Source organism: Electrophorus electricus, chromosome 1, assembly GCF_041902795.1.
Source record: "Electrophorus electricus isolate QZ-2024a chromosome 1, ASM4190279v1, whole genome shotgun sequence".
Taxonomy (NCBI): Eukaryota; Metazoa; Chordata; class Actinopteri; order Gymnotiformes; family Gymnotidae; genus Electrophorus; species Electrophorus electricus.
The window spans coordinates 6,686,720-6,708,720 of NC_137497.1; the positions used below are offsets into that span (position 1 = coordinate 6,686,720).

Genomic DNA, 22,001 nt, shown 5'->3' on the forward strand with positions numbered 1-22,001 from the left:
CAATATGAGAAAATCCCTTGCGGCTTACTTCTGCGCCCCATCGTAACGTAATCGGACTTCCCGCCACACGAGGGCGCTGTAGCTCATCGTGTACTCTTAATGACGACATTTGTCTTGAAACTAAAGTTGATTAGCTGGCTAGCTGCATGCGAAGTTGGAGGTTCCGTTCCGTTATCGGTGTTTTAGATACACTGGCAAAGTCTTCGCTGGAGGTCTTGCACATATGAAGCGGAGAGCAGAGAGCGCGTTGTGCTGCGAGGTTCCTCAGAAGAGATGCGTTCGCGCCCTCTCGAAGACAGAGACGCAGCTGGCGGCGGTGCGAGTGTTGCCAGCCGCGCTGACTGGGCAAACTGGACAGCGTCGCAGAAAGAGGCCGAGCTATCCGGAGGATCGCGAGTCAACGGGAAGGATCTTGTCGCCGCAAAAGAAAGTGCTGTCGAACAGCAGACCCGGCTCACCAGATCCAGACGAAGATGCTGGAAAATTACGGGATGCAAGCAGCGTGTTTGTGCAAGAGCCATCAGTCCCACACGAGGTGGCCCCCAAACGCTCAAAAAAAGAGACGCAGACCAAACCGGAGCACCTTACCAAGGTAGGTTAGGAAGTTAACTCGCTAAATGTTTAAACTAAACTATGCAAACGGCTGATTGTGGCTGATATGCCAGCACTGTTTTGCAGCGACAGGTTTATTCACTAACGCATGATGTCGCTGGAGCCCAGCTAAAATTCATAAAGTAATCCGACGAGCACGAAGATCCAGGCGGATTTAAAAATCTGTTTTTTCCTCCAGTCGCTAAATCTGATCAGTAATCCGCGGCTGGGTGCGAACCTGGTATCCTGCGGCGATTTGTTCTACTCGTGGCTTGTTTTAAATGATACTTAACCTAATTTGTAAACGATCAATATGACAGGTGATGCACGCTGCCGATGAAGGTGACGGTGATCTAAGCACCTTCAACTCGTTCCAGTTTTGGAGGACTCCTCTTCCTGAGCTAGACCTTTCCCTCATGGATGGGCAGTCTACATCTGAGAGAAATGGAGGCACTTCTCTCAAAGATCCTACAGAAGCCATGGAGACATGAGGCAGACTACTACACATGTATAAACTCTGGCCACACCATCACGGGTGCGCCCGTATCTTGCACAGAGTCCAAAGTTTGCTTGGGTGAACACTGACAGTCTGTAGGGAATGTGTATGCCAAGCTGACGACGATCGAGTCCATACGTATCAGACTCTGCTTCTGCTTACTGTGTTTAACCAGCAAGTGGGTGTCTCCTAGTTGTTGATGTGAAATCATGCAGGCTTGCCTGCTTTTGTTTGTTTTTCTCATATATATTTTGATTATTACTTCAGAATTAGGATTTCTGGTAAGTTTTGCAGAAACGTAACATGGACTGAACTTTGAAAGCATATAGATTGAATATTTCCTGTGCTGTAAGGCCCGTAAACGTTTTGGAAAGCTTGGATTGGGTTTCTCTCATACCCACTGCATGTCTCTTGGTCACAGTGTTGATTAGTTAAACAGTTTCCTGACTAACAGGACATGGCTGTTTTTTGGATTGTTTGTGTCTTTTTGAAAAGCTTAATGACATAATTGGTCATTTAATGTATTACAGATGTTTGCTTTTTTTTCTTCTTCAGATGAACAATAAAATGTGAACTTTTTTATAAGGTGCTCTGCTTGTGTGAGTAATTTAAGTTGTAACCTGTAGGTTGTGTTAAGTTTGAGTGTTTAACCTCAAAGAAATATTAAAATGCAAACATGTCAAAACATCTAAACTGACATTTTGCTTGATTCGGTTCTGTGTAAGTCCTTGGTGTCTCTTTCTCCTCTGCTGTTAACGTTACCAAAGCAGTGGTCAAAGGTGTTTGACAGCCACCTACAGCGCAGTGTGGACCATACTGCAAAGCTGCTGAAACCTATGAAGCTTTCATTCTGTTGGACAAATCTCCACAATCTCCATTGACCTTTGATCTGAGTAAAGGGATGAGAGGTGAGAGTTGGCTTTTTATGAGTCACAGCCATTGCTGAATCACCTGTAGATATCATGCCTTAGGTTAATGTTAACTGCATCTGACGAGATATGGTAAGCAGTGTTTTTATAATCTTCTTTTCCATAAGAGGTCAGGTAATAGTCTATTAAATCCTAAAAATGTTAACACGGATTCAGGGAGTGGGGTGTATAAAGTCTCTCTGAGTACAAGTATAATAATTTCTGCTCCCACACACACCAGTGAGTAAATACTTAAGAATAACACACTAATGCTTGTAATCAATACTACAAGAGCCGTCCTTCGTACAGATTTTGTGGGAACGTATTTGGCGACAACCCTATATTGGCCCTGGCGCAAACGAGAAACAAACAAAAAATAGATGTGTTTAAAATAGTAATGCATTAAACGTGTGGAGTTTTTTTCAACTGAATTTTGGTAGAAAAGCTGTGAGGTTTTGGCGTAAATAGGCGGTGTCGAGCCGCACAATATTAGAAGGTACATGAAAGTAACAATTTCATCCAGTTTGTCATTCGCCCCTTTTCAGCTGCCTTGGGAAGAAGGGACACGTTTGGTTAGTCATTCGAGGGTCGGGTTTCTTCCCCGTGGTTGATGATCATAGATGAAAGTCAACTGGGAACGTTTTAAACATTTGTTAAAAAGGCACACTGACAACTGTAAGCAAGCACATCTTCGAACTCGGACAGTGAATTAAAACATGAATTAACTGTTGTAGGTAACTTTTAATGTGTAACTACCAAAAGTGTGGAGGCGCGTCATGCGCTTTTTGCGAGAAGAAGCCCATCCCTTCTTCTGGTGTGGCGCAGCGATAACTGTGTGCGCGCTCGTGAAGGTGAGTGGCGTGGATGAAGGAGTCCAACAACCTTGAAGAACGCATGTCCAGCCGAATAAACAGGCGACAGATGGAGGTGAGCACAACACTGACATGAAAACTGGCGTAAAATTAGTCACTTGCATATAACTAAATTAAGAAAAGTTCAGTGTATAACTTGTTACAGACGAGTTTTTGCTATATAATTAACTTATTACCTATTCAGCTTCTTTGTTTGTTTGTTACTGGTTGGTTGTTATTTAGCTGCAACGTCTTTCTTCTTCCAGGTCTGGCCGTCCTCGGGGTTTAGAGAAAACGCGTAGCAATTATATTCATTGTTTTGACGTGGGGATCCGTTGTTCTTTTCTTATGGGACGGTGGGTAAAGGGATTTAGTACTTGCGTGGAGACCAAAGTGCTTCTCATTTTCTGGAAAGAAGAGCGCCACATATCCTATCATTCACATTAATGCATTATTGGATTATTATGCTTCTGCGAAGTGTTTAATTAATTAGTGGAAGAACAAACCAGGGACATATTTAATATGTGGTAAAAATGGTTTTAGTGATAACCTAGGTAAATGTAAGTTTACTAGTTCATTCACATGCACACACAAAGATTTCTGCATGTTATAATTTAGCTATTAAAACTGAATTAAAATTAAAATTACATTGAAGATATATTCTAGACATATATGGACATTGTAGCATCACTAAATACAGATGTTTCCCTTTCCTAGCCTAACTTTTAATTTAACCTTTAAACTATCCTTAACAATTAGACTCATAAAGGCACTTGTAATTTGAAACTGATAGAGATAGGAGAATGATGAATCAGGTTTGTTAGATCAGGGAAAAGACCAGAATCAGTGTACGCCAAATCCAACCCTAAAAGTCAGTGCCATCATGTGAAAGACCAATCATCGAGCCCTGTGTGAGTTTTCAGTGTTTGGGTAAAGGAAAATATCAAGCTGCCCAGTGCTGTTTCCCCTCAGGACCCAGCGGAGTTGGACTAGTCGTCAGCACTTCTTGCTGATGTCAGATGACGTCCTCCATTCTGCAGGTGTAGCCTGAGGGGGAATAGCCACCTGACCAAAGCCCACGTCCAGCTCATACTAGGCTAGTTTGCATCTTTTGTTTATTGTGGTAACAACGCCTCATTTCTTGCATGGCCTTGCAAATTTTGCCTGAACCAACTTAATTTGGTTCCAGTGTGACATTTTCTGAGGACAGCTCGTCTTAAACCATATTGAACAACAGGAAAGGGGCTGTAATATGTAAGTTTCCAGGAACATTGGAGATGTCCTGCTAGAATTTGTCCTTCTCTTTAACCATACTTTTTTTTTCCTGTCCATCCAGAGATGTCCGGGTGAAGCTAGCCATAGTTTCCAGGCGACATGGTTGCCTGGATATGTAGCCCTACTGTCGTGGAATTAGACCTCCAGTCTGAGGATGGCTGATGGCATTTCGAATCTGAAGCGGCCATTTCCTTCCACTGAGTCGAGTAGCCACAGGGGTGTGACGAAGTGATTTATTGACGCTTTGCTTACCGAGCGGTTTTATTGATTCTTTCGTTGCATGCAGACCAAGCCAACTCACTCGCATTCAGTTCCACAGTAAAACCCTACCAAAGTCAGAGGTCCCTGCACCAGCTGGGTTCACCATGGCTGGAGCGCAAATTGTGCTACGATTGATTGAACAGCTCTGGGTTACTCTTGAATTTGGAGAACAGACACTGCAGTGTGTGCACGTTCACCCCAAAACTGATTTACAACATGCAGATTGGCACGTATGTGGTGTGTAATGGGCAACTTGTAGTCTGTTTGCCATTCCTGTCTCTGTACTGGTTCTTTCTAGGAAAGGCCAGACTAATATTGAACAGATGACTAAAATGAATGACGGCTGTGGATCTGTGTGTCATGTTTTAATTGCAGCTTAACCAACAAAATGCATTCCTTGTTCTGTAATTATTGCATTGTACGCAAGAGTGGTGTGAAATACAAGACTCAATGATCTCAGTAAACAAGTTTAAAAATATATAAACAAAAAAAAAAAAACAGGAGACACTGGAAGAAGCTTTGCCATATTGTGGTATCTGACCTCTTTCCTGACCTTGGGTCACCAACCTCGACTCACTATCCCATGTGAGTGGGCTGCCTTTAGAAAACGTTACATAGTCAGCTTTCTTATTCCAGCCTGGAAAATCATGGATCCAGACAACCTTTTACAAGAGGGAGTGTGTGAAATTTTTGCCGGTGTCATGGGTCGATCACAGGCAAGTTTCTTGATCTTGTGCATTCGTCTGCCACCTACTGATGTTTTATTATCTCCTTTGTTGGAGTTTTTGAAGCTTTTAAGAATGATTTATTAATCATGAGGTATTTCCATAGAAACCTCTCCCATCCTTTACAGGTGTTCTCCTGTTTGCCACGTTTGCCAGAACTTAATCAGGTAGGAATTTGTTTTGTTTCATCATTGTCAGTATTTTTTAGCCAATAAGCTTTCATTATAGTTACACACAGTATTTTACTGGGTGATGCCAAGTTAGCTCTTTGCGCATATATCCTCAACCTTCACCACCACGACACAAATACAGAGCTCTTTTCATATCAGCACCATTCTGCAATGGTGCCACTGCAAAGGATGGGTTTTTGCCTTTTAATACTGCTGCACACAGGCTTATTTGCCCAAAGTCCCTGCTGAAACTCATTGGCTTGAGGCCAGTTTCATTATCGAATTCTTAATCAACTTTAGAGATCATTAAACTTTTTAGTGCTGTGGGCCTCCAGAATCAGGTTTAGACACTATGGAATCATTAAGAGAACTCGGACTATTAGATGGTCAAACTGTCCATATTAAAGATGAGGAATTCTCTCTCTCTCTCTCTCTCTCTCTCTCTCTCTGTCTCTCTCTATCTATCTATCTGTCTCTCTCTCTCTTGGTCTCTTGCTCTCTCAGATGCTGTTGTGGAAGGCTAATTGGGGAACATGTGGAGCTTGACTCCATGTCTCGGGGCCGAGGCCCCGCCCCACCCATGTCGTCTCCGCCCTCAGGTGACAGGGAGGATTGGTCTGTGACCAAGCACACCAAGGCCAGCTCCACCGATGCCTTTGGCTCAATCGACTTCCAGGGCAGCACCAAGCGGACCTGCCGTGCCAAGGTACATTTTGGAAGACTAGCGAGCAGTGTGTTCATTTGGGAATGCGTGACTTCATATTCATCATGACTTCATCTGCTGTCATCAAATTTTTACCAGGTTTCATTACTAAAGTTTTCCTTTGGAGGTTCATCCAGAAAACCTGTAAACCACACGTTTGTTATTAAAGTCTAACACACTGGTTCTGTTCTGCATCGCCCTCGCAGTACGTGCGTCTGTCCTGCGACGCTAAGCCAGAGCAGTTGCTGTGTCTGATGCTGAGAGAATGGAACCTAGCTCCACCCAAGCTGGTGATCTCCATACACGGTGGGTTGGAGAACTTCCCTCTCCCACAGCGAGTGGGCCAGGCTTTCAGCAAGGGCCTTATCAGAGCTGCTGAGACAACTGGAGCCTGGATCCTCACAGATGGGTTCAATACAGGTTCGTGTGTGTGCGTGTATGTGCGGGCGGGGCACACACTATGCATAGCCATTTGTTTATTTGCTGCCATGTTTTTGTCTGTCCTCTGAAAGGAGTTTCTATGTATGTTGGAGATGCCGTGAAACTCTATGGTACCCATGAGCGCAGGAAGAGAAATGTCATTGGGGTTACGCCATGGGGCCTGGTGGAGAATCACAGGGACCTCATAGGACAAGACGTAAGCTTTTTATCTCTCATGTGTTTCCTCCCATTCTTACAGGATGTTTTTCAAGACCATGAGCTCCTGGATCATCAAGTAACTCTGTTAAAATGCCTTGCCCATACATGCTGGTCTTCTGATGCAGGTCTCCTCTCCATAACCAAGTTGAGACTGGTCTCTTTTTTTGTGTCATGGCTCTTAAATTATGGAACACTCTACCTTAATGTCTCACCTCTGCTCTTCACTTTCCTCTTTCAAATGGCAACTTAAAACATACTTCTCTTCTCAATATTTTCTCAACCTTTTTTCTAATAATAGTTGTGAATTAATGTATTACATGTGTTAATGTGTTTTTTTTAGATTTTCTCCATCTGTATTGTTATTGTAAAGCAACCTTGTGTTTTAAAAAGGTGCTATATAAACTAAACTTATTAAAATAACCCCACATGTATGGAATGCCAGGCAGTTCTGCTAGCAGTTATTTAATGATGCCAACCACTTGTATTTGATGTGTGATACAGCCAACCATATTAACAGGGTATACCCATACCCAGTGTCAGGTAGCTGTAACTATTAGCTACGTGTAACAGTACTTGTGTCACGTGGCAGGTTAATTGGCTGATGGTTTACCACACCTGTGTGACGTGGCAGGTTAATTGGCTGATGGTTTACCACACCTGTGTGGGGTGGCAGGTTAATTGGCTGATGGGTTACCACACATGTGTGGGGTGGCAGGTTAATTGGCTGATGGTTTACCACACCTGTGTGACGTGGCAGGTCTTGCGACACTACCACACCCTGGGTAATCCCCTGAGCAAGCGCTCCAGTCTCAATTGCCTGCATTCACACTTCCTGTTAGTGGATGATGGAACTCTGGGTAAATCAGGAGGCCAGCTGGAGCTGAGGAGGAGGCTAGAGAGACACCTCCACCGGCAGAGGATCCACCCCAGTGAGTGCGTGTGTGTGTGTGTGTGTGTGTGTGTGTGTGTGTGTGTGTGTGTGTGTGTGTGCATGCGTGCGTGTGTGTGTGCGTGTGTGTGTGTGTGTGTGTAGAATGAAATGGGACATGTACCAGCAAACTGTTCCACCCAGCATGTTTGTTACATGAACAGCTAGTTGGTATACCATATGAGTGTTATGAGTGATTGCTGATTACTATGCATTAAGATTGTCATGGATTCAGTATTATTTTATATTATTTTTCACCAAGAAGTCTGATCTGTGATATGAATTGAAAAACCTCATGTAGTTACGTGTGTGTGTGTGTGTATATGTATGTGTGTGTGTGTGTTTGTGTTTTCTTAGGACTGGGACAGAGAGTTCCCGTGGTGTGTGTGGTGGTGGAGGGGGGTCCCCCTGTTCTCTCCCTGGTGCTGGAGTATGTGAGCAGGACTCCCCCTGTGCCCGTCATCGTGTTTGAGGGCACAGGCCGGGCAGCAGACCTGCTGGCTCTGATCCACAAACAAACCGCTGTAGACAGGTGGGCATCACCAGCTACTTCACTTTTACCCATAGCGCATTGGTCTCGCAAACACAGGTTAAGATTACATTTCTCTGTTAATACAGGATTCTCTGATGGAAATCCTTTTGGTCTAGGCTTAATCTAGACTCAATGTAATGTGTGTCCTGATAATGTTTATCTCAAATGATATAGTTCACATTTAAAAAGTTGGTCATAATTTCATAATGCAGAGTAAAATGCCCAAGTCAGAACACAAATCACTTAAGATGTGGGTCAACATTGGCATATGATGAAGTGCTGTTAGCATATCAGGTTCCCAAAACCAGCAAACTTTCACTTACCAGTCCTACTGTTTACGTGCCTCCGACAGGAAGCTAGACACTGACATTAAGGAGGATTTCCTGCTGCGGGTCCAGGCCGTGTTCGGGGTGGGGAGGCCAGAAGCCTCTCAACTCTTCACTGTGCTCACCAGTTGCATGGGGCACAGGGAGATGGTTAGTAATGGAAGCAGCTGTAGGTCTGGGAAATGGGCCTTTTCCCATTCCAGACTGTTTTCCCGACCTGAATCCAGCATAGATGCATGTCCTTTAGGGCTGCGCAATACAATTTATTGGTGGATTCAATATTTTAAAATAAATGAAGTATGTATCATGGTATTGGGTTGAGTTTAAGTTGCGTGCACTGATACACACAGGTAACCATGTCAGTGTTTATCATTAGTGCAGATTAGTCATTTAGGAAATTTCTAATGACAGTACTAATCTTTTGAAATGAGTAGCCAAGGGAGGGGATGACTGTTTCCATAGTGACATTCAACTACCTTATGTTAGCAGGTAGTCACCCTGGGGCTTAATTTAACCACCGCTGTTACTGATGTTACTGCTTGACTTTATCTTTGTGTGCTTGATATCTTCACTGATTAGTATCAGCATATCTAAAACCACTCAGTATACACAGCATGTAACACTCAGCATGTAATACTCAGCATGTAACACTCAGCACACAGTCTCTTCCATGACATCCATTTGGCCCTCTGTTGGCTGGTAAGCAGGAGCTGTCATGTACGCTCCAGACATCTCATGGCCCTTTAGATTCACACCTATAGTACAATCACACCATTTCTGTACCATCGCCACGCTGCAGGGCAGTCTGCGCCTGGCCGAGGTTCCTGAAAAGCACCGTAGCACAAAAGATAATACAAGTGTTGCTGTGAATGATGTCTCTTGATTGTATATCTTACCCTTACTATTCAGTTTCATAATTCATAGCTCATAATTTACCACATATCAGTTTGGCCTGCATCTTAAAATAACCTTAGATTGTTGCTTTTCGCTTTAGATCACCATTTTTGACTCTGAATCGGAGGACCATCTGGAACCGGATGTGGCCATTCTGACAGCCTCACTGAGAGGTAAGGTGCCATTTTAAAAATATTTAAAGCTCCTTTCCAACTAATTTACACGTTTTCCTCCTGTAATGGCTAAATGGTGTTCATATGTATAAAGTATCCGAGTGCATCTTCGTTACTCTGTATTTCATTCTGTTACCAGGCACACCAGCTGATCAGCTGAGCATCACCTTGGCCTGGGACAGGGCAGACATTGCTCAGGAGCATATCCTGGTATATGGGCAGCAATGGAAGGTGTAGTAGAAATATGATATTCCATCCAGGCACTGTTGCATGGTGGTAGGGCTACAATCAGTCCATCTGCACAGCTAGATTGCAGTTACCTTAATCAGTTTCTGTGTACAATTAAAAAAAAAAAAAGTGTGTGTGTGTGTTTCTGGTATCTTCTGCGTGAGCCAGTCTGGTGTGAGAAATCTGAAAGTGTCTGTACTGCAGCCTTAGCAATGACTCAGTTTTTGTCGTTTCACTTTATACCTTAATACACTGATTTGAAATGAAATGATTACCTGAAGGGCCAAGTGTCGTCGGATCACCAGAATGTCTGTGTTCATTTAGAGGTGTTTGCACCACAGCTGTTTTTGTTCTAAAGCTCTTCAGGCTTTTGTCATGTGATCTTTCACAACCTGCATCAAGGGTTTTGTGTCCTTACAGGTCAGCAGTGTTTACTAGTTAAGTGTTTACTAGTTAAGTGTTCCCTTCTTGCCGCTCTAAAAACCGGCACATACTGAAGAAGCTAGATTTAAGTGTCTTGTATTCCTGCAAATTGTAACTTTAAGTGGGATATATTCCTAATTAATCTTACTGATTGGACATTGCAATTTGCCATGATTGTGAAATAGGTGGAAGACAATATAAATGAGTAACTAATGTTAATGAGTAGCTATTTACTGTCACTGGGTGTTGGTGGTATAATTAGTAAAACAATCTCATATAGGTTAGTACCATGGGTTGGCATTGCAGCTTTGTTTACACAATTACTTTTTATAATTTTTTTATTCTTAAAGAATAGCTAACACAGTGTTTTCACAGTGTAACAGATCTCTCAGACATTATGTATGTTGTTATTATTAGCATTGTTGTTTAAACTTTGAAAATTACACTATTCCTTTATTAGTGGTAATCTTCACCATCTTCCTTATGCTTTTCCTGGTGTGTATAATGTGGGTAGCAGGCTGAGAATACCAGACTTTTCAATTCTCTTCAACACATTCTTACTCCTCGCAGAAATGCCCAGGGTTAAGACATACAATCCCTCCATTGGGTTCTGGGTGTGACTCTCAGCCTCCTGCCAGTGAGATGTTTTGGAAGAGCTGTAGCGTAGGGGGAGAAGCCCAAACCACCTCAGTGGGCTTCTCTTAATCCCAAGAAGCAGTGGCTCTACTCTGAAGCCTTCTTAGATTGCAGAGAGCTCAACAACCCAACAACCCTGAGCAGCAACCTAATTTCTGCTACTTGTATTTGCAATCTTATTTTTTGGTCACTACCCATGTTTGTGACCAGGTGAGGATGGGGATGTAGGTTAACTTCTACATAAACAAATTCATCCTAAGATCCTGCTTCACCACAAGAGACCAATTCAGAGACTGTAACTTTGCTGGCACTGACCTGATCTGTTTGTCAGTCTCCCACTCCCTTCTTCCAGGACTTCCATGAACAAAATCCCAAGATACTGAAACTTATGCAAACGGGAAAGTTGGGCAAGTTTTCTCCCCTCACATGAAAGGAGCATTCTTTTCTTTTCCAAGGAAGTACAGATTAGGAGGTGTTGATCCACATGGCCACTTCACATTTGGCCACAAAGTGCTCAAATGCTTACTGTAGGTCCACCTCAGAGGCTGATAAGAAGTCATCATCATCATCTGTACATAAAAGATACCACCTCTAGCCTACTGTACAGGGCACCACTCCAGTCTTGGCTGCACCTTGATATCCTGTCCCTGAAAACCCCAAACTGGAGTGGAGCCACACACACAGTGAAAGAGTCAAACTAAATGCCAAAAATGTGACACAGTTCTCACTGCATTCATACAGAGAATGGACCACCCGAGGCAGCAACACTCGGTTCAACTATCAGGTGGATTCTTCTCTTCCTTACCCTACCATAGGATTTTCCCAGGAGGCTGAAGTGTATGATTCCCTTATAATTGGAGTACACCCTCTGGTCCTCCTTTTTTAAATCTAGGGACCACCACTTCAGTTTGCCTGTTTGATGGCACTATATCTATTTTTCATGCGACATTGAAGATGTGAGTTAACCAACCCTATCCAGTGCCTTCAACATATCTGGTCAAATCTCATCCACTCCTGCTAACTCACACAGATCTTTAACTACCATCTACAGAAATGGAATTTTAATCACCATTGTGTTCAGGTAGTACCTCTTGATATTAGGCCTTGTCCACTTTCTTCAGTGTCTTCATTCTACTGCTCAACAACATCTCCAGTAGATGTCAGCATTTCCTCACCCCTCCTTAGGTTGGGTGATGTCATGTCCTCCCCTATTGAGGCATTGAACAGTTTGCAAGAATATCTTTGGCACTACCAAAAGAGTCTTTCTCCATGGCCTCTTCAAACTCCTCCCAAGTCCTAGCTTTCGTTTTAGGTGCAATCCTTCTGGGCCTCCACTGCATCTCTATAGAAACTCCAAGATAATTACTTGGAAAGCTTCTTCAACTTGATGGCTTCCCTCATAACTGGTGTCCATCAGTATTTTTCAGGTTTGCGTACAGGCATCATCAGTCTACTGGCCACAGATTCTTGCCACTGCTGCTACAATAAAGAATTTGAAGATGGTGCATTCTGCATCAATATCCCCTTCCTCACTCAGTACTTGGTATAAGTCCTGTTGGAAGTGGCAGTTAAAATTGTCTCTCACAGAGTGATTAGCCAAATTTTCCTAGACCGCCTGGCAGGCTCTCCTGTGCTGAACGCATATATACAGCCAAGACCCCTTTGGCAAATCATTCTCACCACCAAACAGTGATCTGAAAGATCTGCCCCTCTCTTCACCTGAGGCTGAAGAGCATATGGCCTGTCAACATGGCTTCAGGTCATCTGATAAAATTAAAAAATTGATCATTGACTTTTGGCCCGAGGTGCTCTTAAATCCTCATAAGGATCATTGTGTATAAATAAAGTGTTTGTTATTGACATTCCATAACTTGTGCAGAAGTCTAATAACATTTCCACACTTAGATTAAGACCAGAGTAATGAGTTCTCCCAGTCATGGCTCTCCAGGTATCTCCACCATTCCCAACATAGGCGTTGAAATCCTAAAGCAAGAAAATGGAGTGAGTAGGAGGGATTCTCTTAGGCAACTGATACACCTTCTCCAAGAAGACTGAATACTCTGAACTCCTATGTGGTGCATATACATGCGCACACACAAAACACAAAGGGTCTTACTCTTTGAGATTCGTAAACAATCTTCTTGTTCTCACTATAGTGAACTCCAACTGAGTGTCCCTCAGCTTGGGCCAAAGAAGTGACATTCCATGTTCTTAGAGTCAGTTTCCATCAACAAGTTCTAGTCCAACTGAAACTAACTCTTGCACACTACTCAACCACCATTGCATCGCCATGACAAGGTTGCGATCATTGATGGGGGTGATGGTTGTTTTTAAGTAGTGAACACCAACACTTTAAATCTTAATTGTGGGTCATTAGTGTTGCTTTTCCTTTAGAAGGATCATATTGCTCATGACGTTTACTGACTGTGGATTTAAAGGTTGACCTGATGGAGCACTTTGGTACTGCATTGAAGGTGGGGGCCCTGGAACAAGCCATGCTCAATGCTCTGTTGATGGACCGTGTGGGCTTTGTGAAACTGCTCATTGAGAATGGCATAACTCTGAAGCACTTCCTGACCGTGTCACGCTTGGAGGAACTCTACAACACGGTAACACACATCCAGTGCCCTCCTTCAGTCCTGCACAGTTCAAGTGAACTTCTTCACCATGCAGGTGGTGAAATTCCCTTCCATTGCTTACATAAAACATCACAGGGAATGTAAAGACAGACACAAGACTATACAGATAATGGCAGGTTTTATATCCTTGTAGGACATATTTTAGAGTGCTGATCTTAAATTATTTAATGTCCTAATAAATAAGTTACATGGCAGTGGTCCGAGATCTAAGACACTTTTGGAAATTTAGGTGCAGTGCATTTATAGAAAACAATTGTTTTCTTTTCTCTTCCTCACAGCAGCAAGGCTCTCCAGATAATTTCCTTTATCATATAATTGAGGAAGCCAAAAAGGTAGGAAACACTTAATTAAAGCTGTAGTCTGTGTAATTCAGAAACAGAGGAGTCTAATGCAAGGCTTAATGTAAATGAGGAGGTACATGGCAAGGTGCTGGTATTTTTGTTATATTGAATTATTGAAATTAGAACCAAGATGCCCATATCTAAACTGGCAGCAGGGTATAAACACAACCAAGTTATTTTATCATTTGCAAATTCAGCTTGCGCAAGCAAAATGCATGCTGGAAACGCACAGCAGTTACAATAGGTCATTAGTGGAATAATGCCCTACAGTACTATAGAAGTGGAGTAATGCCCTACAGTAGGTCACTAGTGCAGTAATGCCCTACAGTAGGTCATTAGTGGAATAATGCCCTTGATTATCATTGTTCTGATGCTATATGGCAGTGTATGGATATGATAACCAGCAATTATAGAACTGGCATCCTAACGGTGTGCTATATACTATGAGTCATAATCAACTGATACACGCACGGTTTTTGCTATGCACCATCATGCTTTGTGCAGCTGTTGAAACGTACTCTGATTGGCTGAGTAGACATTAATCAGTGACCACATCCTGCTACTCATGTTCCATGTCAGCCAACCCCTTTTTGTGCAGTAAACACATGGATGTATCTGTACTTAAAAACTGCAAGTGCCTTATGCATGTGCCTTCATGTTCTGGTAGTGTGTGGCAGTGTGTGGTTAGTGTGACTGCCTGTTCAAGGCAGGGTCCTGAGTCTCTTCTGGACTATGAGTGTAAATATTAATGTTGATTTGTTGTAACATTGATTTTTTAGGATCCTTATATGCACTTTCACAGTAGTACGCAATATTTGTGCAGATTTTATAATGCCCAATATTTGTGCCCTCAATTAATTTAGATCTAATTCGTTTTTTTCTAATTTAATTTATTTAAATGTAATAAAAGAAATACTTGCTTTGGATTTACATGTGGGGCGTTGTTTATTCTTTTGTTTAGACTGCAATTGTACCTCTGTCTGTCTCCAGTGCCGTCTTTCTGTGGGACATAAAATTTCTCTCATTGACATCGGCATGGCGATCGAATACTTGATTGGGGGAGCATATCGAAGCACCTACATGCGCAAGAGCTTCCGTGCTGTATACAACCAAATTCATTCCGCACTGAAGGTCTGTTCATCACCACTGCAGAGTACAGCTTCCACCACCAGCTTAAAGTCTTCATGTATTAAATCAGCGTTAGAGCAAAGTAAACACCAAACTGCCCCTTCAGGACCCAAGTTTGACAACACTGATGACCACAGGTCTTGTCACATTTGCACTTATGTTGTTTAAAGCCATAAAAATAAACTAATAATAATGTTTAATTTATATAGCGCCTTTCTCAAATTCAAGGTTGCTGAATAATTGCTTACTAGTACTTGACAACATAAATGTAATGAAAATGGATAGGAGACATTCTAGCATTGTTGTCTAGTGTAGCTCAACATGTTTGACCTGCTTGAATTGTCCTTTGTGTAAAATACCCCTCCATTACAAACCCCTTATGTATATATCATAGTCTGTGTCATGCCATTTACAGCATTTAGCTTTTATCCATAGCAACTTACAACTATGACTGAGTACAGCTTGAGCAAGTGAGGGTTAAGGGCCTTGCACAGGGGTCCAACAGTGGCAACTTGGCATTGATGGGGCTTGAACCAGCAACCTTCTGATTATAAGTCAGCTACCTTAACCACTGAGCTACTAGGGATTTTTTGCTGAGTTGTTTGCTCCAATGACACAGGAGGCCAGCCAGGAGGGCTCGGGGATGGTGGGTAAGCCCAGAAAGCGCGGCGTGGACCCAGCAACAGCTCCTCAGACCCAGCCCCCCTTCTTCCGCACGGCAGAGCCCTATAGGCGCAAGGTGCCCCTCAGCACATCTCTATTCCTCGCTCACCTGACTGACCGGTTCTCCCTGTCCTTGGATCACCTTTATCTTTTTTGTATTCCACTGTTATCTTTGGATCTCCAGTCTTTGGTCTTTTGTCGTTTTATTTGGGTGTAAATTGCATTTTTAGTCACTGTGTTTATTGCTTACGCAGAGTAGGGGTTTTCAACTCCAGTGCTGAGGCCCCACTGTCTAGTGCGGTTTCACATTTTCCCAGTCCTAAGGCACCCCATCAAGTGCTTGATATTTAGCTGATCATTTGTATCATGTGTACTAGAACAATTTAGAAAAAAAGAAGTTGTGTGAAGGGCAGTGGAATTTAAACCCTCTCATATAAAGCAGCTGTTGAAATTTGTATGTGCTAAAATAAGAGATTACTGAGATATTTTTATTCATTTCAGCAGGAGAACCCGTCTCTGCCCCATGAACTGGAGCTGGCATCGCCAGCCGAGCTGGGAGGCACGTCCTTGTTCGTGTATAGCATCAACGACCTGTTTGTGTGGGCAGTGTTGATGCGCCGCCAGCAGATGGCACTTTTTCTGTGGCAGCATGGTGAACAGGCCATGGCCAGGGCCGTGGTGGCCTGCAGACTCTACCGTGCCATGGCGACCGAAGCCAAGGAGAGGATCATGGGTGATAGCATTGCAGAGGAACTGAAGAAGTTCTCAATGTAAGTCCAATAAATATCTATATAATACTCATGAATATATTATGATTTATTCTTGTCAGTAGATTGTGATATAATTTAGGATGCTAAGATTGTATTTCCACTTCCCATGATCAGATTTTCCTTCTAGTTTACCCTTGGGTATGCCACTCTTACCTTTGGGTATGCTACCCATATCCTGACTACCCTGAGATGCTTAATGAGGTCAAAGCCAAAGCTGTTTAGTCCATAGGAAACTCAAGCCACTCCACATATGTTCTGTTCTGAGCTCAGTAGTACTTGGTTGCCTGGTTTAGGGTACATAAATAACAGAACTTGTCTGGCTGTGTGTCTTGAGACCCTCTGACCTGTTACCTAATCACCATTGTGTAGAAGGTAGCCAGGTTCATTCTGCTAGTGACAGAGGCTGTGAGATTGATGGAAAGATTTCCTGAACTGCAAACAATTGCATGATATCCCTCCAAACACTACGTTTACCTGACACTTTTATCCAAAGCAACTTACAATTATGACTGAGTACAACTTGAGCAATTGAGGGTTAAGGGCCTTGCTCAGGGCCCAACAGTGGCAACTTGGCATTGGTGGGGCTTGAATCAACAACCTTTCAATTACAAGTTAAGTACCTTAACCACTAAGCTACCACTGCCCACTAGGGCTGTCACTCCATCTCATGCTGGTTAAACCATAAAAGGAAATAAGACATGAGGAAATGGCTTATGTGAAGGATGAAACCTTCACAAGGTCAGGATGTCCACTGCTCAACTGTACCAATGCCCATTTATGTCACTCCTCCAAGAGAGTTTGGTCAGTTGGCTGTGGACCTCCTGGACAAGGCCTTCAAGGAGAATGAGTGCATGGCCATGAAGCTGCTGACCTCGGAGATGACGGACTGGAGCAACTTCACATGCCTGCAGATGGCCGTGGCTTCTGGTCTCCGGCCCTTCGTGGCCCACTCCTGCACCCAGATGCTCCTCACCGACCTGTGGATGGGCCACCTTAATATGAGGAAGAACTCGTGGGTTAAGGTGCATTGATAGGGGCAGTGTTTGAATGAACCCTTGTACTGGGCATACAAACAACCCTTGTACTGGGCATACAAACATGCATACAAATCCAAGTTTCAGCAGAACTAGTAATGGCTTTGTGCAGCTAATGTGTGAACACTTAACAAGTGAATGTGCTCTTTGATGGTGACATTTTATACATTACCATATCTGGTCATGCCTGAACATACCTTCTTTAATGGACAGATATCGTCTTATAATTGCCTTGTATATATATATATATACATACCTTCAGCTGAGTTGTATGGGTTGGCTTGGCGAGTCACACCTTCGGCTGATTATTGATCTGTGTCCTTCACACCCTCAGATCATCGTGAGTATCCTCCTGCCCATGGCCATCCAGCTGCTGGAGTTCAAGAGCAAGGCCGAGATGTCCCACATACCTCAGACGCACGAGGCCCTGCAGTTTGGGGTGGAGGCGGCCAGTTCTGGAGCTCCGCCCACTGAAACAGCGGTGCAAGCAGTGAGAGGAGTTATTTTCCTTTGCTGGTTCTCTGCATAAATCTGACTGTCATATGTCATGTGCTTCTTGTGCTTGCTACGTCTGAAGGAGCAGTGCGATGCGGAGAGTGGGAGGAACTGTGCTCAGAGCAGGTCAGGTCTGGCTGTACGGTGTCTGCCCTGGGCCAGAAAGGTCTATGACTTCTACAATGCACCTGTGGTCAAATTCTGGTTCCACACGGTGAGTCTCCAACCTGCCTTATGTCTCTGATAGCATCGCTACATCTCTGTCTGGTATCACTTCAACTCTGTCTGGTATCACTGCATCTCTGTCTGGTGTCACTACATCTCTGTCTGGTATCACTTCAACTCTGTCTGGTATCACTTCAACTCTGTCTGGTATCACTGCATCTCTGTCTGGTATCACTGCATCTCTGTCTGGTATCACTTCAACTCTGTCTGGTATCACTTCAACTCTGTCTGGTATCACTGCATCTCTGTCTGGTGTCACTACATCTCTGTCTGGTATCACTTCAACTCTGTCTGGTATCACTGCATCTCTGTCTGGTGTCACTACATCTCTGTCTGGTATCACTTCAACTCTGTCTGGTATCACTTCAACTCTGTCTGGTATCACTGCATCTCTGTCTGGTGTCACTTCAACTCTGTCTGGTATCACTGCATCTCTGTCTGGTATCACTGCATCTCTGTCTGGTGTCACTTCATCTCTGTCTGGTATCACTGCATCTCTGTCTGGTGTCACTTCATCTCTGTCTGGTATCACTGCATCTCTGTCTGGTATCACTGCATCTCTGTCTGGTGTCACTACATCCCCGTCTAACTCTGTAAATTTACCTCACTATCATTCTTTCTCTTTACTGGTTCATATGGCTGCTTCCTTTTCTTCTTCTTCTCCTACTCTCTGTCTCTGCTGTCTTCATCTCTGCTCTTCCCTTTCCCTTGACTGTATGTTCCTTCTCCTAACAGGTGTGTTAGGTGTGTTTTGCCTGATGTGTGTGTGTGTGTGTGTGTGTGTGTGGGTGGTCTGATGGCTGCAGATGTCCTACCTGGCTTTTCTCATGCTCTTCTCCTACACGGTTCTGGTGAGGATGGAGAGCAGGCCCAGTGCTGCAGAGTGGCTGGTCATTGCATACATCATCTCTACTGCCGTGGAGAAGACCCGGGAGGTGAGAACCTGGAGAAGACCCTTCTGCGTATTGCCAAGCACGTGTCAGAGCTGTGGTAGTACCCAACCACAGAAATACTGTCATATATATCAGTGTCTTTTCCAAATCCATATCAATTATAGCAATAATTCTACCAATATGTCTACTGTGCATATTAATAAAAGTGAATGGTGGAGTTCATCTGTGGAGTACTAGCTAAGTTTAGCTTCTGATCATTGTTGGCAATAAGCATATTGGTTTTGTTTAGTTTAGTTTAGTTTAGTTTAAATAAGCCAAGAGACAGTGTGGAGTGGGACTGTGTTTTTAATGCTCAAGCTTCCTTTAGTGCTCCCAGCAGTTAAAAATCTCCCTCTTTTGAAGACTCGTTTTATCTGAACACTGCGGGAGTCAAAGGTCTTCAGCACCATGTCATCTTGCCCGCTTTTATATGGCTTTCGCTGAGAAGGGACTTGTTTTCCTTATTCCACCCCTGAAGACACGTCTTTGTGGCTGTGTGGCTAATCATTGAATGAATACAATAGCTTTTAGCGCCACCATTATGCCCAATGAATGCTAACACACTTTGTACACAAAGACATGGACAGATTTTGTGGTCACAAAACTGGGGCAAGAAAATAGAGAACAAATGAGGAAAATTAATCTCTGTCCTTGTAGTGAACGGCGATACACGTTAAGCTCAGTGATTATGTTCTACGGTCATTTTGGCAATTAACCTCTTACATTCCTAGTAACCAAATACTACATACTGTTCATATTATTTTCGCTGTAGTTACTGAATAATTCATAATGGTTACTGAATAATATGCCTTAGGATTAAGAGGTTGAACGCTGAACATCGGTGACACATTGAGTTTGTCAGTATGCAGGGAAAAGTTTTGAAAAAGTGATGTTTTCCTAGGCCATACCTAATGAATGATCTGGTTTTCTGGGTCAAGTACATTAGAGTAGGGGGAACACTAAACTGTGTGGTGCTGTGATCGTGAAGGACAGAGCCAAAAGAATACTGGCTTTAAAAATAAAACTTCTAAAGTGACCTTGAGAGTTCAAAAAAAACATTTTAACTCAAAATAATACTTGCAGCTTTGTAGCTTTTTTTGGGGGGGGGGGAAAGAAACTACACGTTTATGTCTTTTTTCTTCTTTCACTCTCTCTTACCCATCTTTCTCTACGTCTACCTCTCCCTCTCCGTCTGTCCATCAGTTGTGGGTATCTGAGCCGAGGAAGTTCAGGAAAAAACTGAAAGTGTGGTTCAGCGAGTACTGGAATATTAGTGACTTCATCGCCATCTTCCTCTTCTTCACGGGCTTGGTCCTGCGCTGTCAGTCGGACCCCGCCCGCACTGCTGGGCGCCTCATGTACTGCCTGGACATCATCTTCTGGTTTGTCCGTCTAATGGACATTTTAGCCATTAACCAGCAAGCTGGACCCTACCTCACCATGATCACTAAGATGGTACGGTTTAACGTTTCATTTTTTTAAACCATGAAGACCAAGAGTTTGGTCTGTTACTGAGGTTTTTTAAGATATTACTAGTAACTCGCATTGTCCTATTTTGCCACTGACCCAAACAGTAGATTTTAAGGATAGCTTCTGATAGCACCTGAGAGCTTTAGCAATCAGGTGTCCTTACATTGGATCTTTGCGTGATTCACCATCCTTGTTTTGCTCACTATCCTTACATGTTTATGTGTAATTCTCTAAAGAAGTGTGTGTGTGGTGGGTGTGTGTGGGCAGATGAGCAACATGTTTTACATCATGATCATAATGGGCATCGTGCTGGTGAGTTTTGGCACGCCAAGGTGGTCCATCCTGAAGCCGGACGAGGAGCCTTCCTGGGACCTGCTGAAGCAAGTGCTCTTCCAGCCCTACTTTATGATGTTTGGAGAGGTCTATGCTGGAGAGATCAACCGTGGGTAACAGAGCTAAAGGTGGGGGGGTGGGGGGGTGGGGGGGGTTGAGAATGAGAGTTGGTGGAGAGTGTGAGAGAGCAAGAGATGCGTGCATTTATTGCCAACAAGACATCTGATTCATACAATCCATGATGGCCAATGAGCTGAGTTAATACAGGGAAGGAGAGACATGGGACAGATGATCTTACTGTCTGGTAGGGCTGTGCAATTAATAAATCAGTGTCAGTGTTGGCTTTTGCTATATTGATAGTGTAAAAGACTGCTAGTATGCAAATGAGCTCTCTTAACAAATCGCAAGCCAGTACGCAAATGAGCTCGCTTAAGAAATCGCAAGCCAGTACGCAAATGAGCTCTCTTAAGAAATCACAAGCAAGTATGCAAATGAGCTCTCTTAATAAATCGCAAGCTGTGTGTATTCTGACCAATCTCCCATTCCAGGGGAGTATTCCATAGCTGATTTAATAGTTGATGTCACACATTAGACATAAATGAATTTTGTCAAAGTAATGCATAAACATAAACCGTAAACTGCAGTCACGTGACAAAGTGTTCACCAGTGTAATGCAATGTATTGCATATTGCAGTCAAATACTTGCGGTTTCCTTTTAGGCACCCCTACTTCAAACACAGATTTTCCATTGCTAGAGTGATCATTCTCTGCCTTTTGGGAATAGTTTATCTGATTAATTTTCTGTTTTTATTGCAAAAACCTAAAATATAACAAGTGGTTGATTTCTTTTAATCATTTCTTCTCTGTTTGGCTCAGCACTACACTGAACATTTAACATTTTAGATCCACTAAATATTTTAACATTTTAGATCACCTAAATGCTTGTTCATTACTATTCCATGTCACAGCACCAACCCAAATCCCATTACCACTCTCATCTCATTATGCTGAACACTCTACAGTTTAGTGTTTGCTCTCCTCTACCATTGAATTACTTTCTTTGTCTCACATACACCTCAACAACACACTGACTAGAAGAAGTATTGAGAGCCACTGGTTTATTTATATGTATTTTCCTTTGTTTTGCTGACAGCCTGCGAGGCAGACCCAGACTGCCCTCCAGGTTCTTTCCTCAACCCACTGCTGCAGGCG

The 22,001-nt window shown here is 43.2% G+C and overlaps 2 protein-coding genes across 7 annotated transcripts in view; both read left to right on the top strand.

Annotated features, from left to right (window-relative positions):
* Positions 1 to 40: 40 nt before the first annotated feature.
* wu:fa19b12 (uncharacterized) lies at positions 41 to 1,774 on the top strand. Its single transcript, XM_027027895.3, has 2 exons — positions 41 to 592; positions 912 to 1,774. The coding sequence occupies exons 1-2, from the start codon at positions 224 to 226 to the stop codon at positions 1,080 to 1,082; spliced, it is 540 nt and encodes a 179-aa protein (XP_026883696.2). The 5' UTR covers positions 41 to 223; the 3' UTR covers positions 1,083 to 1,774.
* Positions 1,775 to 2,816: 1,042 nt separating this feature from the next.
* The window catches only part of trpm6 (transient receptor potential cation channel, subfamily M, member 6), a 27,876-nt gene continuing 8,691 nt past the window's right edge, over positions 2,817 to 22,001 (top strand). For 2 of the 6 annotated variants that reach the window (XM_027027896.3, XM_027027900.3), the window contains exons 1-23: positions 2,822 to 2,922; positions 5,019 to 5,098; positions 5,236 to 5,274; positions 5,782 to 5,983; positions 6,187 to 6,400; positions 6,493 to 6,617; positions 7,377 to 7,548; positions 7,905 to 8,079; positions 8,432 to 8,555; positions 9,400 to 9,472; positions 9,612 to 9,703; positions 13,234 to 13,368; positions 13,677 to 13,730; positions 14,730 to 14,870; positions 15,487 to 15,606; positions 16,032 to 16,300; positions 17,094 to 17,322; positions 17,669 to 17,824; positions 17,912 to 18,043; positions 18,861 to 18,989; positions 20,190 to 20,441; positions 20,724 to 20,898; positions 21,943 to 22,001. The exon at positions 21,943 to 22,001 is cut by the window's right edge and continues 56 nt beyond it. In XM_027027896.3, coding sequence (XP_026883697.2) covers positions 2,860 to 2,922; positions 5,019 to 5,098; positions 5,236 to 5,274; positions 5,782 to 5,983; positions 6,187 to 6,400; positions 6,493 to 6,617; positions 7,377 to 7,548; positions 7,905 to 8,079; positions 8,432 to 8,555; positions 9,400 to 9,472; positions 9,612 to 9,703; positions 13,234 to 13,368; positions 13,677 to 13,730; positions 14,730 to 14,870; positions 15,487 to 15,606; positions 16,032 to 16,300; positions 17,094 to 17,322; positions 17,669 to 17,824; positions 17,912 to 18,043; positions 18,861 to 18,989; positions 20,190 to 20,441; positions 20,724 to 20,898; positions 21,943 to 22,001 — 3,210 coding nt within the window. In that variant the 5' untranslated portion in view covers positions 2,822 to 2,859. Of the gene's footprint in view, positions 2,923 to 4,182; positions 5,099 to 5,235; positions 5,275 to 5,781; positions 5,984 to 6,186; positions 6,401 to 6,492; positions 6,618 to 7,376; positions 7,549 to 7,904; positions 8,080 to 8,431; positions 8,556 to 9,399; positions 9,473 to 9,611; positions 9,704 to 13,233; positions 13,369 to 13,676; positions 13,731 to 14,729; positions 14,871 to 15,486; positions 15,607 to 16,031; positions 16,301 to 17,093; positions 17,323 to 17,668; positions 17,825 to 17,911; positions 18,044 to 18,860; positions 18,990 to 20,189; positions 20,442 to 20,723; positions 20,918 to 21,942 lie in introns of all 6 variants that reach the window. The other 4 variants (XM_081710420.1, XM_027027899.3, XM_027027898.3 and 1 more) reach the window with 4 other exon arrangements.